General features: G+C 41.3%; 2 protein-coding genes across 2 annotated transcripts in view; one reads left to right on the top strand and one right to left on the bottom strand.

The window, feature by feature from the left end:
- hlcs (holocarboxylase synthetase (biotin-(proprionyl-CoA-carboxylase (ATP-hydrolysing)) ligase)) overlaps window positions 1-15,631 on the top strand; it is a 254,168-nt gene that overhangs the window by 31,716 nt on the left and 206,821 nt on the right. The window lies entirely within an intron of this gene.
- ripply3 (ripply transcriptional repressor 3) lies at window positions 1,146-6,612 on the bottom strand. Its single transcript, XM_063049793.1, has 4 exons — window positions 6,333-6,612; window positions 5,862-5,928; window positions 1,837-1,898; window positions 1,146-1,598 (listed from the first exon to the last, which is right to left on the bottom strand). The coding sequence occupies exons 1-4, from the start codon at window positions 6,431-6,433 to the stop codon at window positions 1,394-1,396; spliced, it is 435 nt and encodes a 144-aa protein (XP_062905863.1). The 5' UTR covers window positions 6,434-6,612; the 3' UTR covers window positions 1,146-1,393.

The following is a 15,631-nucleotide window of genomic DNA, read 5'->3' as shown; positions in this document are numbered from 1 at the left end:
ACAGCAATGAAGAATCCTGCTACACCGGAGTGCGATGGTATTCCTGAGACTCCACCCGGGACTCGCAGGAATGACAGGAGTGAAAATCAAGAGGAAGCTATTGACACAATGAAGGAAGCCCTAAACACCGCCAGTAATGGAGGACCTTTACTGCAGCCCTAAACACCAGTGGCGTAAGTGCCACCAGAGTGAAAATATATTTACTATCATTTCCCTTTATATCTTAAGGACTGAAGTTCAGAACTAATACCATATAATCTAAAGACACGTTTAGTCCAATTGCACCGCCAGCTCAAAATGACGGGCTGCTTACTGCAGATGGAGCACGACATCACAGTAAACTCAGCCTCTTCCTCTCCCGCACAATACCAAGTTCGGAAACCTTTAGAGGTTCTCTACCTTTACTGTGGTATCAGGAGAGCCTTTACTCCAAATTCAGGATGCAGATACTTATGAAATTAATGTCAAATTGCAGTTTAATTAAAATTACTTTAATTTGACATTAATGTTAATTAATTAATTAATTAATTAATTATTATCATACTGCAGTGGAATGGGCTTTTCCTGGGCCGCGCCGTCCAACAATCCGTAATCCTGGCATATTTACGGGACGATTTATATGACCAATTAACCTACCAACCGGTGGGTCTTTGGACTGTGAGGGGAAACCCACGCGGGCACTTACAGGCAGCGGCGGGAATTGAACCCGGGTGGTTAGTACGCTGCTAACCACGACGTACCGACATTATTTTGTATCAATGCTCGTTTTAGTGCCAATATTCAAAGATGCAATGAAAGGACAATGTTTGAGACCATCTCGCCATCCACGTGCCTTCGAAACTCTTTTCGGTGTTACATCATTTAACAAAATCAAAGATTAGCTTTACTTCTCACGTGCACATCAGACATACGGCGAAATGCGTTGTCTGAGACCTATCCAGTCAGCGAGTTTTATGCTGCGTGCAACACGCAACTGTCGCCTCTTTCCGTCGCCAACAAAGCAGGGCCTCAACTCACTAACAGCAAAATACGTCTTTGTATTTAAAGCACGTATTTAAAACTTTTTAAAATAGTGTTATATAACAGAATGTGCCCATTTAGTAATTAGTTGTGTTTAGTTGGAGACTGTTAAATTTTGACTCCTTGTGAAAGTTTATTTTTAAACTTCTTACAGTAATAAAATAAACCTAGAAAATATATTCATATATATACACATACACAACAGTGCAAATTGTCATTTCCTTGCAATGATAAATGCAAATAATAATTTCAATTGCAGCAGTTGTAGATAGAGAACTGAGAGTTGAGTCGGTTCAGGACTGTTGTCATGATATCACTTTCGGAAGACATCCTTTCCGCTTTGAAGCCGATCCATCTCCGCCGCTGACTCCGCTCACTGTTTCCAAAACATCTCTGCTGTTTCCGGAGCATCTTCCGATTCCAAGTCAAGGGACACGAATTCCTCCTGCTCCTCCTCCTCTTCCGTGTCCGAGTCGTCATTATAAAAGTGCATTGTTGCCTGGACGGGGAAACTCGCCAGGACCTTTTCTCCCATGAGGTGCAGGTAATGGTCAGCCTTAGATCTAGGCAGGTATAGCCTGGGAAATCAAACACGCCAGACCCATAAACCAAACAGTTTCGGTTGAACTATTGTCTACTGATAACAATGTGCTCAATTACGTTAATATTCCTATAATTAACTTATGTCATTTTACTGGAGCGAGAAACGTAAAGTTCTTTTTTTAATTCGGCGGCTACTAACCACTGAACATGAAATGTTAAAATAAAGGTTGTAGACAAAATTTAGCCGCAGAGCCAGGCGAGGTTGTTACGCACCTGACGGGGTGTTTAAATCCCAAGGATTGCCTGCTCTCTGAACCGTCAGGAACTGAGTCCAGCTGTGAAGTAAAAAGAAAGTTGAAAAGGATCCTGAAATAACATGTCGCGCTTTTTCTTGGACATTAGCACAGCCAGTCATTTAAAACGCGAAGCCAATGAAAAAAAATAACACCTTGCCTTCGTCAGGTTTTGTTTTAGCTATGACTAACCCATGTCTTCCTGGAACCAAATATTGTGGTTAAAAAAAAGCTTAGCTGTTTCAGAACTTGCAGTTTAAGCGAGTCAGGGCTGTCTGGATGCTTCTAATTCAAGAGATTGCCATTTGACTGTAATTATTGGAATTTGGCTGTGCTTTAGTCGTAGTTTCCTTTCGTTCCTGTATTGGAGAAAGTCGCTGTTGTTTTCAACAGCCCCTCCACAGTCTCATCGTTTTCTCTGCGTTCTACTCATCACCCCTTCACCTGCAGAGCCGCTGGGACCATTTCCTTGAAATCCCTCAATTTGATCAGTGGGCCTTTATCTTCAAAATTGTTCTCAAAACCTACCCCAACCCGCGCCTAAGGCACCTGCATTTGTTAATCCTTAAATTGCTCAGTGTCTTTTCTCCAGCTTTGTTGGGTGTCAGGAAACGTTTTAGTAAGTTAGTTTAGCAATAGAAGTAGTTTCATTAAACAAGTCTTTGAAATAAAACAAATCCGATCATCTTAACGCAATATACTGTATAACTACACACACGACTTGACTCGAAACAATAATTCCTGCTGTTACTTCTTTAATTTGCTCCATTGTAAATATTTCTCTCAACTTGCGTTAATTCTAAACCTGAAAATGGCACTTATGTTTAAACAATAGAATTGTCTCTTCCCAAATGAAAAGTACTGATCTCTTTCAAGGTAAAATGGAAGAGGGTGAGGATTGTAGCTGAATGTATTCAGCTCCTATTGTGCAGTTTGAATATTTTTGCTTTAATGGTTGTTTCGATTTGATGAAAAACAAAGGAAAAGCCTCCAGTGTCTCCACAGATAAACCACTGTTATAAAATGTTGATCCACGTTATTAGCAACTTCAATTTAGTTTCACCTTAAAGAGAGTTAAAGTTGATATATCTGATATTTTCATAATAAAAATATACTATCCTACAAAATTGTAATCGAAAACTAAAAAAAAACCTGAACTAAAACTACAGGCTGAAAAATTCACTTCCCAGTTGTAATTAGCTTGTTCAGTCTTATCTTGGTGATGCACGGAAGCACCTTTACAACAAAAATAATTGGTTATTGCTTAGGTTTTTCACAGTATTCCATCAAACTTACTTGTGTAAAAAAATTGAAACCTAAATTTTCACCCAAGTTCCTGGGTAGCTGTTAGTTTAATTCAAAGTTCAAAGTACATTTATTATCAAATTATCAAACAGGCAGCCACAAAACAAAGAAGCCCAATAGAACCCATTTAGCAAGAACACCAAAATGTGCAAAAAAAGAACAAATCATGTAAACAATAATAAGTAAGCAAATAACATTCAAAGCTAAAATTAACGAAAGTGATTTCACAGCCACAAAGCCAGTCAACACTGCAGCATAATGCTACCACAACAAATACTTGTTAAAACATGGAAACTTAAATAGAAGTGCTCAGGTGAATATGAACAGAACAACCTGTATCATCTATATCATAATGAAAAACAAAAATACCGCATTGGAAAATAAGTATATGAAAAATAGGCTGGGTGGGGGGGAGTTGGTTGTATTAGCTGCTCTCATCTGAGAGCAAGTCAGCTGTATCTCAGTTGGACTCTAGTACTCTAGGATCTAAACTAGAACTTGTGGTTTCAATCTCATTCCTGATATCTTTGCTCTAACAATCTAGTGTATTACTGAGAATATTGTGTCATTGGATAAGAGATTAAGTTGGTCTATTTCCCATTTCAGGTCGATATCAAAGATTCAATAGTGCTATTTTCTAGAAGAGTAGTGGCATTGTCCCCAGGGGCATGGCTAATATTTATCTGCCTCTCACTAAAATGCCATTAGTGTGGGCCTGTTGTGAGCATATTATCTGCTGCATTTTCTACATTAAAGGAATAACAGGCTTAAATCACTGTAGAATATTTCATAACTTCTAGAGGTCATGAAATGTTCTTCATAAAACAAAATTTATTTTCTATTTCCAAAAATAAAATCCATCTTGGAACAACACATTCCGCTAGGCAAAAAAAAAACAAACTATTCAGCAAAATTCTTGGGTTAATTTATTGAAACTGGCTGCAAAATTCCTATCTATTCCCAGAAAGAATGCTCTAAGACCAATTTCTCTAAATGCCGTTTATCCACCTACAAGTGGAAGCTTGTTCGATTCTGTTTTGAACGTTTACAGAAAGTCCACATCCAGTACATTAGGTGATAATACATTGCAGAGATCAAAACCTTTCCATGAAAGCATCACTTCCCGACATCTAACCTGTACCTATATCTTCATAACTTACACAGAAACTGTTGTCAGGAACAAGATCTTTAGTTATTTTAAGATCTCAGTGATATTCCCTAAACTTTCTTTTTTGCAAAATGCAAATGCCAGTTCCGTATACATGAGCGGAAAACCTAAGACATCTGAACTAGATATCAATTAGCTTTTGTTAAACCTAGTCCCGTGCATGAGTGGGCACAATATTCTCAACACAATTGGACCCAGACCTCATAAAAAAGAGGGCTTATATAGTTTTTATATTAATTATCCTGGAAGTACATCTTTAATCCTATTTGCCTTTGGAACACTGGGAACGGACCATCATTAATCCATGAACTATAACCCCAAATTTTTCTGTTGCTCAGCAACCTTGAGTGCATAATCTTGTATGCTGCGAACATGTTTGCAATTACCCTTGCCAAATGCATCCTGCAGCACTTGTTTATATTGAAAGACACCTGCCAGGCATAGAGAGAGAGTCCCTCACAGTGCTTGGATCCAGATGTTTAAAATTTGCTCTGTACCTCAGTTCTTAACTCTTATGCATGCATATCTAACTCCATGAATATATACTCGTGGATCATTTCCCAGTGGGGTTATCGGAATCATTAATGAAAGTCGTGAAGAAGAATGCTCGTTATAAAACTGATCCCCTGTGGGACTCCAATACTAATTGGCCCTCACCGAACTCTGTTGCTATTAATAACCACATCTCACACACAACTAATTCCTTATCCAACCTGTGAAGTCTGCTCCAATCCCAAGGGGTACAATACTGAGCTCCATTTTGAACGGCACTGTTCAATCAGATCAGAGTGGCTGCCGCCATCCGCTAACTTTGTAAAGGCCTCATAATCTTTCATCAGGTTGTCGAGGAAATACTCGGTATCCATATTAAAAAGGCAAACGCATTGGAAAGATAGAGAATGCTAGTTATTCTCGGCGGAACCAGCAAACCAGAAGAGCTGGAAGCGTCATTAATCAAAAGTACAATAAAATAGCAACAAAAACAAACTACAAGGATCCCGTAGAAAGCGGTATATATAAAGGGGAAATGAAGTGGGAAAGGTTTGTATATTCAGTATAAGTAATCATAAATGTCTCAGAATTAAGGTAAATTAATAGGTGTGTGAAAGTGAAATGATATTTGTCTGTGGAGGCCAAGACATTGGGTAATACTTAAAGTGAAGGGTGGCGGATTCTTAATTAGTAAGGGCGTCAAAGGTTACAGGGAGAAGGCGGGAGAATGGGGTTGAGAGGGTTAATAAATCAGTCATGATAGAATCGCGGAACAGACTCAACGGACTGAATGGCCTAATTCTAGTCCTATGCCATATGGATATTTGGAGTTATGGTGAATCAATCTTATCTCAGATACTGAAACACCCCGTGTTTTTCTTTTTGCCTGTTTTAATTGTCCTTACTGTGGAGTTTACAGTAATTGTGATGTTAAGGCTGTGGAAAAGACTTAAGGGACGTCCCCAAACGAAGCGATTTAAGTTCAGCTTCACCGTTCGAGCGGAGGTGAACAGGTGGGGCCGCGAGAATCACTTCCTTACCGAGCTTCGCTTGCGCTTTTCCGTGTCTCTGGCTGTGACAACCCAAGGTCTCCATAACGCCGGGGAACTGTGCACAAAGGAGATTATGTCATCGTTTTAACAAAATAAATAAATCAGGAGAGAAACAAAGCTCCCTTTTTAATGAGTTTAATATCTAAACGCCAAATAATTTACAACATGAGAACAAAACTCTAAACTCAGAAAATGGAAACTACTTAACGCACTACTCGTGAAAGTTTTTTTAAGGGTGATCTCGGCTCTATTTTGTTTACACTTATTGAATTACACAATTTTAATCTCATTATTAGTAAACAAAATTCGTTGCCGTCACTTCCCGATGCTTCACAATTCTGACGCTGGTATCAGACGAATGGGTTTAATATAAAGTGTAAACATATTATTGTAAGCGGGAATTTTCTGTAAATAACACACGCCATCTGCTTTCGAATGCAATCGAGTGCCTGATCTTACCTCTGAGCCTGCCCGGAGTTCCCTGTCTCTGCTTGCCTCCCCCTGCAGCAGTGGCAGGTCTGTGTGACTTTGGCCCGGACACAGTAAAATGCAGTTTCCATTATTTCACTGCTGAGCCAGTCAGTGAGTCAGTCCAGCAACAAGTGACATCCCCTCGCCGATTCTCCAGGTCTTTAAACAGGACAAATTATCCCACCCAGGGGCCGGAGGGCGTGACTTTCCGTTTGTCTGATTGCAGCATCTCCGAAGTAGCTCTTAAACATTTGGCGGAGCAGTTCAGCTCTTCGCTAGTATTTCCCTGCAAACTGAACACCACAATCGCAACACACATGAAAGTTGCTGGTGAACGCAGCAACAACCACAATCGCAGCTAATTCCACAGAGCTCGACAGAAACACATTCTTATTTTAGGGAATTCTTATTTCAAGGGCGTCCATTTCGAACGGAGATGAAGGGGAATTTCTTTAGTCAGAAGGTGGTGAATCTGGAATTCATTGCCATAGACCGCTGTGGAGGCTAAGTTATTGGGTATATTTAAGGCGGAGGTCTCGACAGGCTCTTGATTAGTAAGGGTCTCAAAGGCTACGGGGAGAAGGCAGGAGAGTAGGATTGAGAGGGATAATAAATCAGCCATAACGGAATGACGGAGCAGACTCGATTGTCCGAATGTCCTAATTCTGCTCCTTTGTCTTATGGAACTAATTGACTTAGCCAGACTTTGATATACGGAACCCTTCACAACTCTACTGAAACATTTCAGAACTATGTTCTTTTGTTGCCTTTTGACAAAGGCGTTTGAAGTCTTCATTAGACAATTCTGCTCCCCCACCCCGCAGTTAAATGGATCAATAATTCTGCTTATATTGAATGTACCCCCCTGCGCGCCTCTCCACCAGGACAAACAGCTGTCAAAAGCAATGACTCTTGACAAAGCAGAGTATGATTTCAATACATCTTTAAACTGGTAATTTATGATAAAAGTTACTCCAACACATTTCGACTGGAATCGTGAATATTGGAAGGGATTGCGGAGAGAGAGACAGAGAGAGAGAGAGAGATAGACAGACAGAGAGAGTGAGAGAGAGAGAGAGAGACTGGAAGAGAGAGAGAGCGAGAGAGAGTGAGTGAGAGAGATTGGAAGAGAGAGTGAGTAAGAGAGAGGGAGGGAGGGGAAGAGAGAGAGAGGGGGAAGAGGGGGGGAGAGGGGTAGAGAGAGAGTGAGTGAGAGAGAGAGTGAGTGAGAGAGACTGGAAGAAAGAGAGAGAGAGGGAGGGAGGGGAAGAGAGAGAGAGAGATACACGTCTGCGGTGCAATAGGTAATTGGATGTGAAATTATAGCTTGCCTAGCATTTCGCTCTGTTGAGCGCCATTCTCCACTGGAACGCTGGATTGTGGAACTCTTTCCTGTGGAATTCCTTTTCCATGCTTTCCTGGACCAGGAATCAGAGATTCAGTGAACGCCAATGTAAAACGGAAACCTGACAGTAAATACACGTATTTGTGTACAGTATTTGACGGAGGGGATCCAGTTGTCTTTGGAGGTGCCGTCCTTCTCCAAACCGGGGACGCCGTTGCGGTTTTCGCGAACGAACTCAGCGTTCCGTGATGAGACTGCACCAGGAGCATCACGCCGAGTTACTGCGAGACGCTCTGACCGCTAACTCTGCCTCCACCATTCAGGGAGCAAACCAATGTCATTGTTCCTGTTAGTGAGCGGATCCATGGTTTTGGTATTAAGGCAGGAGAAGAAGAAAACGGTCGCATCATGCTGTACTAGCATTCATGTTCTACTTGGAAAATTCAAGGGCAGATTCATTCAGAAGTAAGAGTATTTATTAACGGCGCGATGCGTTAATTACTGTTAAATATCCTCCCTGGTTCTTTTTAAGTATGGAGTTTTCTAACATTGGATTGAAATTACTGTTGGGGAAATAGCTACATTAATATTTTCTGTCCATTTGATTCTCCTAATTCCATCCGGGTTATTAAAGTTTTGGTATTCATATCAGTTTGCTTTATAATTGGTAGTGGATATTTACTACCTTCCTAAATGACGATTAGTTAATTTGATTGAATAAAGAGTTTCTCCACTTCTTTGCTCACACTTTTTCACAGATTCCGTGTATATTCCTGAGGATGCAGAGATTGCCCTGTAAAATATTAAGCTGCTTGGGCCTGTGCCCTCTAGAGTTCAGAAGCAAGAGATGTGGTTCAATTGAAACATGGAAGATCATGGGGCTTAACAAGGTAGATGTAAAAACAGTAATGTTACAATAAAGCCAGGAGTCACAGTCTGAAATAAGGGATTGGAATTCAGAACCATTATGAGAAGAAATGTATTTATATTCTACCCAAAGGAGCTCCACAGGCTCAGTGGCTGAGGATATTTAAGTTAGATTTTTTTTCTGATTGCTGTATTAAGGAAATTAAGGTATATAGTACTATAAGACCGTAAGATATAGGAGCAGAATTATACCATTTGGCCTATCTAGTCTGCTCCACCATTCCATCATGGTTGATTTATTAGCTCTCTCATCCCCATTCTCCTGCCTTCTCCCTGTAACCTTTGATGTCCTTACTAATCAAGAACCTATCAAGCCCCGCTTTAAATATACTCAATTACTTAGACTCTACAGCCATCTGTGGCAATGAATTCCAGAGATTCACTGTCCTCTGGCTAAAGAAGTTCCTACTCATCTCTGTTCTAAAGGGATGTCCTTGTATTCTGAAGCTGTGCTCTCTGTTCCTAGACTCTTCCGCTATAGGAAATATCCTCTCCATGTCCACTTTGTCTAGGGATTTCAATATTCAATAGGTTTCAGTAAGATCCCCCATCATTTTCTAAACTCCAGCGAAGTACAGGCCCGGAGCCATCAAACACTTCTCATACAGTAACCCTTTCATTCCCAGGATTGTTCTTGTGAACCTCCTCTGGACCCTCTCCAACGCCAGCACATTCTTCTTTAGATAAGGGCCCCAAAGCTGCTCACAATTCTCCACATGCAGTCTGACCAATGCCTTATAAAGCCTCAGCATTACCTCTTTGCTTTTATATTCAAGTCCGCTCAAAATGTAAGCTAGCATTGCATTTGTCTTCCTTACCACCAGGTCAACCTGCAAGTTAACCTTTAGGGAATCCTGCAGTAGGACCCCCTCGTCCCTTTGCGCCTCTGATTTCTGACTTCACTCCACATTTAGCATAGGAAATAAAACCCAAGTGAGATTCAAAAGTTTGAACAAAACAGATCACCGGAATGTTTAAACAAATATTTAGTTATGAATATAAAACTGAGGAATTTGTAAAGTGCCTTAAGTACACATGAGATTGCAGACGCTGTAATCTGGAGCAGCAAACAAAACGATGGAGGAACTCAACAGGTCAGGCAGTATCTTTGGAGGGAAATCGACCATCAACTTCTCAGATTGAGGTCCTTCAACTAAGTTCGTCCAGCACTTTGTTTGTTCCCCTGAAGTAAAATTGTTAGTAGTCTAATAAGATTATTTTAATTATGTTTCTTATTTTGTTTCCTTATTCAGTTATGAAGTGCCAGTAGCATTCTACTGCTTACTTTTTAACTTGTGTTGTAAATGTACCTTATGCTTGACCTCAGTCTTCTGGGATATATTTTATTATTGGTTAATTTATTTGTAGTAATATTACTTCATGTGTTGTGGCTGAGTAATATGTATCATGTGCATATTGGTCCGTAGGACAGTTTTTTCCTTTGGAGGTATACGGTACATGCATACAATAAAGTTGAACTTGAACTTTTTGTTAGTTGAGCTGATTAAATATAGACATGGCAGAGAACTGCATATACACAGAAATTACATCCCAAGCTGTGTGGGAATTCCGGGATGTTTCCAGATCCTGGAAAACCACAGTTGTTGGAAGCATCAACCGCATCAGAGCTGGAGCTTTAGGTTTTGGTGGTTGAACAACAGCTCATATCATCAGGAGGCTGCTTGCTTTGTGCATAGCACATTTCAGAAGTTGGTGATTCTGTTGGCCAACAGATTGCAATCAGACAGACACAAAGATGAGCATGAAGGCAGTCTAGGAGATTCCTGAGGCACATTATTCCCCGGTCAGTATTCCACTCTGTGTACTGTTGCTCCCTGTAAGGAGTCTGTACATTCTCCCCATGACTGTGTGGATTTCCTTTGGATACTCCGGTTTCATCCCACATTAGGTCAGTAGATTAATTGGTCACATGGGTCCAAGTGGGCTGCACAGAATCATTGGGTTGGAAGGTCCTGATGCCATGCTATATCTAAAGTTCAAAGTTCAAAATAAATTTATTATCAAAGTACATGTATGTCACCATATGCAACCCTGAGATTCATTTCCTTGCGGGCATACTCAATAAATCCTTAATAGAATTACAGAATCTAATAAAGGCCACTACAACTTAAGTGTTCAACCAGTGTGCAAAAGACAACAATCTGTGCAAATACAAAAAGAAATAATAATAATAATAATAATAATAAATAAGCAATAAATATCGAGAATATGAGATGAAGAATCTTCGAAAGTGAGTCCATATATTGTGAGAACATAGGACAAGTGAAGTTATAAACTTTGGTTCAAGTGCCGATGGTTGCACGATAATAGCTGTTCCTGACCCTGGTGGTGCGGGTCCTGAGGCTCTTGTACTTTCTTGCCAATGACAGCAGTGAGAAGAGAGCATGTCTTGGGTGGTGAGCATCCCTGATGATGGATGCTGCTTTCCTATGACAACATCTTGTGCTCAATGGTGGGGAGGGCTTTACCTGTGAGGGACTGGGCTGTATCCACTACTTTTTGTATGATTTTCCATTTATCTCTAAATAAAAATAAGGTACTGCTAATGGAGAGGTTTCCCATGCGGAAAGCAGCTCCGTCCTGACCATTCCACCATGTGTTAGAAATTTATTCCAAAATTATGGAATTATATGGATGGGGGCATTAATTAAAATGAGGAGCAGTTTTTAAAAATAGAGACCTGTTCGTAATTTAACTTCCATGGATACTTAAAATGCCATTGAAATGAATGATCTGGTGTGGGACATTCTGATTCATTACCGTGGTATCAATGTAGGGGAAGATGATGAATGATTGTTCTTGTTAATTGGCCTTCACTGAAACCCTGGCCATCTTCTGCATTTTGCCAGACATATCTCTGCTGTTATTCCACAATTAAGAGATTATCTTTTTTTGTTAATTAATATTCTGCTGTTTGCCTAGTCAGGGAGCCGTCCTTCAACACTGTAACAAATCAGTATATTTTGTCTGTCTCTCATTTTGTGCTCTGAACCTCTTTAAAAACCCATCAATATCCTACAAAGCGAAACATAATAGAAACATAGAAACACAGAAAACCTACAACACAATACAGGCCCTTCAGCCCACAATGCTGTGCCCTACATACGCTTACTTTAAAAATTACCTAGAGTTACCCATAGCCCTCTATTTTTCTAAGCTCCATGCACCTATCCAGGAATCTCTTAGAAGACCCTATCGTATCCGCCTCCACCACCGTTGCTGGCAGCCCATTCCATGCGCTCACCACTCTCTGCGTAAAAAACCTACACCTGACATCTCCTCTGTACATACTTCCAAGCACCTTAAAACTATGCCCTCTTGTGCTAGCCATTTCAGCCCTGGGAAAAAGCCTCTGACTATCCACATGATCAATGCCTCTCATTATCTTATACACCTCTATCAGGTCACCTCTCATCCTCCGCCACTCCAAGGAGAAAAGGCCGAGTTCAGTTAATCTATTCTTATAAGGCATGCTCCCCAATCCAGGCAATATTCTTGTAAATCTGAACCCTTTCTATAGTTTCCACGTCCTTCCTGTAGTGAGGTGACCAGAACTGAACACAGTACTCCAAGTGGGGTCTGACCAGGATCCTACATAGCTGCAACATTACCTCTTGGCTTTTAAACTCAGTTCCATGGTTGATGAAGGCCAATGCACTGTATGCCTTCTTAACCACAGAGTCAACCTGCGCGGCAGCTTTGAGTGTCCTATGGACTCGGACCCCAAGATCCCTCTGATCCTCAACACTGGAGGAATCTTACCATTAATACTATATTTTGCCATCATATTTGACCTACCAAAATGAACCACTTCACACTTATCTGGGTAGAACTCTATTTGCCAATTCTCAGCCTAGTTTTGCTTCCTATTGATGTCCCGCTGTAACCTCTGACAGCCCTCCACACTATCCACAACACCTCCAACCTTTGTGTCATCAGCAAATTTACTAACCCATCCCTCCACTTCCTCATCCAGGCCATTTATAAAAATCACAAAGAGAAGGGATCCCAGAACAGATCCCTGAGGCACACCACTGGTCACTGACTTCCATGTAGAATATGACCCATCTACAACCACTTCTTGCCTTCTGTGGGCAAGCCAGTTCTGGATCCACAAAGCATTGTCCACTTGGATCCCATGCCTCCTTACTTTCTCAATAAGCCTTGCATGGGGTACCTTATCAAATGCCTTGCTGAAATCCATAGACACTACATCTACTGCTATATCTTCATCAATGTGTTTAGTCACATCCTCAAAAAATTCAATTAGGCTCGTCAAAGCCATGCTGACTGGTAAAGGCATCCGTTAGTCTTGCGAGAACATGGATCTGCACCTGGAAAGTCTTCACTCTCCAGGGCGCAGGCCTGGGCAAGGTTGTATGGAAGACCAGCAGTTGCCCATGCTGCAAGTCTCCCCTCTCCATGACACCGATGTTGTCCAAGGGAAGGGCATTAGGACCCATACAGCTTGGCACCAGTGTCGTTGCAGAGCACTGTGTGATTAAGTGCCTTTCTCAAGGACACAACACGCTGCCTCGGCTGGGGCTTGAACTCACGACCTTCAGATTGATAGTTGAGTGCCTTATCCACTTGGCTACGTGCCCACACATGCTGACTATTCCTAATCATATTATGCCTCTTCAAATGTTCGTAAATCCTGCCTTCAGGATTCTCCATCAACTTACCAACCAATGAACTAAGACTCAATGGCCTATAATTTCCTGGGCTATCTCTACTCCCTTTCTTGAATAAGAGAACAACATCTGCAACCCTCCAATCCTCTGGAACCTCTCCCATCTCCATTGATGATGCAAAGATCATTGCCAGAGGCTCAGCAATCTCCTCCTTCGCTTCCCAAAGTAGCCTGGGGTACATCTCGTCTGGTCCAGGAGACTCACCCAACTTGATGCTTTCCAAAACCTCCAGCACATCCTCTTTCTTAATGTCTATATGCTCAAGCTTTTCAGTCCACTGTAAGTCATCCCAACAATCGCCAAGATCCTTTCTCGAAGTGAATACTGAAGCAAATTATCCATTAAGTACCTCTGCTATCTCCTCTGGTTCCATACACACCTTTCCACTGTCACACTTGATTGGTCCTATTCTCTCATGTCTTATCCTCTTGTTCTTCACATACTTGTAGAATGCCTTGGGGTTTTTTTTAATCCTGCTCGCCAAGGCCTTCTCATGGCCCCTTCTGGCTCTCCTAATTTTATTCTTAAATTCCTTCCTGTTAGCCTTATAATTTTCTAGATCTCTATCATTATCTAGTTTTTTTGAACCTTTCGTAAGCTTTTCTTTCCTTCTTGATTAGATTTTCAACAGCCTTTGTACACCACGGTTCCTGTACCCTACCATCCTTTCCCTGTCTCATCGGAACGTACCTATGCAGAACTCCATGCAAATATCCCCTGAACATTTCCCACATTTCTGCTGTACATTTCCCTAGAATATCTGTTCCCAATTTAATCTTCCAAGTTCCTGCCTGGTAGCTTCATATTTCCCCTTGCTCCGATTAAACACTTTCCTAACTTGTCTGTCCCTATCCCTCTTCAATGCCATGGTAAAGGAGATAGAATTGTGATCACTATCTCCAAAATGCTCTCCCACTGAGAGACCTGACACCTGACCACGTTCATTTCTCAATACCAGATCAAGTACAGCCTCTTCTCTTGTAGGCTTATCTACATATTGTGTCAAGAAACCTTCCTGAACACACCTAACAAACTCCACCCCATCTAAACCCCTTGCTCTAGGGAGATGCCAATCAATATTTGGGAAATTAAAATCTCCCACTACGACAACCCTGTTATTATTATACCTTTTCTAGAATCTATCTGCCTATCTGCTCCTCGATATCATGGATGCCATGAGTGTCATTAATATTAATATTAATATCATGAATGGCAGTGACGTTTCACTCCCGGAGGACCTCAACACCTTTTACACACACTTTGAAAAAGGACAATAAAACTTCAAATATGAGGATCCCTGCAGCACCTGTTGACACTGTGACCGCTGTTTCAGAGACCAACATCGGACTGTCTTTCAAGAGCAATACATAGAGGTACCAACTAGAGAAGGGGCAGTGTTGGATCTCTTGTTAGGGAATGAGATAGGTCAGGAGACGGAGGTTTGTGTTGGGGAGCACTTCGGGTCCAGTGATCACAATGCCATTAGTTTCAATATAATTATGAAGAAGGATAGGTCTGGACCCAGGGTTGAGATTTTTGATTGGAGAAAGGCTAACTTTGAGGAGATGCGAAAGGATTTAGAAGGAGTGGATTGGGACAATTTGTTTTATGGAAAGAATGTAATAGAGAAATGGAGGTCATTTAAAGGTGAAATTTTGAGAGTACAGAATCTTTATGTTCCTGTTAGGAAGAAAGGAAAGGTTAAAACTTTGAGAGAGCCATGGTTTTCAAGGGATATTGGAACTTTGGTTTGGAAAAAGAAAGATATAAAACATAGAACAGAGAACATAGAATAGTACAGCACAGTACAGGCCCTTTGGCCCACAATGTTGTGCCGACTCTCAAACCCTGCCTCCCATATAAGCCCCCACCTTAAATTCCTCCATATACCTGTATAGTAGTCTCTTAAACTTCACTAGTGTATCTGCCTCCACCCCTGACTCAGGCAGTGCATTCCACGCACTGACCACTCTCTGAGTGAAAAACCTTCCTCTAATATCCCCCTTGAACTTCCCACCCCTTACCTTAAAGCCATGTCCTCTTGTATTGAGCAGTGGTGCCCTGGGGAAGAGGCACTGGCTATCCACTCTATCTATTCCTCTTAATATCTTGTAGACCTCTATCATGTCTCCTCTCATCCTCCTTCTCTCCAAAGAGTAAAGCCCTAGCTCCCTTAATCTCTGATCATAATGCATACTTTCCAAACTAGGCAGCATCCTGGTAAATTTCCTCTGTACCCTTTCCAATACTTCCACATCTTTCCTATAGTGAGGTGACCAGAACTGGACACAATACTCCAA

The sequence above is a fragment of the Mobula hypostoma genome, chromosome 6 (assembly GCF_963921235.1).
Source record: "Mobula hypostoma chromosome 6, sMobHyp1.1, whole genome shotgun sequence".
Classification (NCBI taxonomy): Eukaryota; Metazoa; Chordata; class Chondrichthyes; order Myliobatiformes; family Myliobatidae; genus Mobula; species Mobula hypostoma.
The sequence above is the reverse complement of the archived record's forward strand: the minus strand, read 5'-3'. Positions and strand labels throughout refer to the sequence as shown.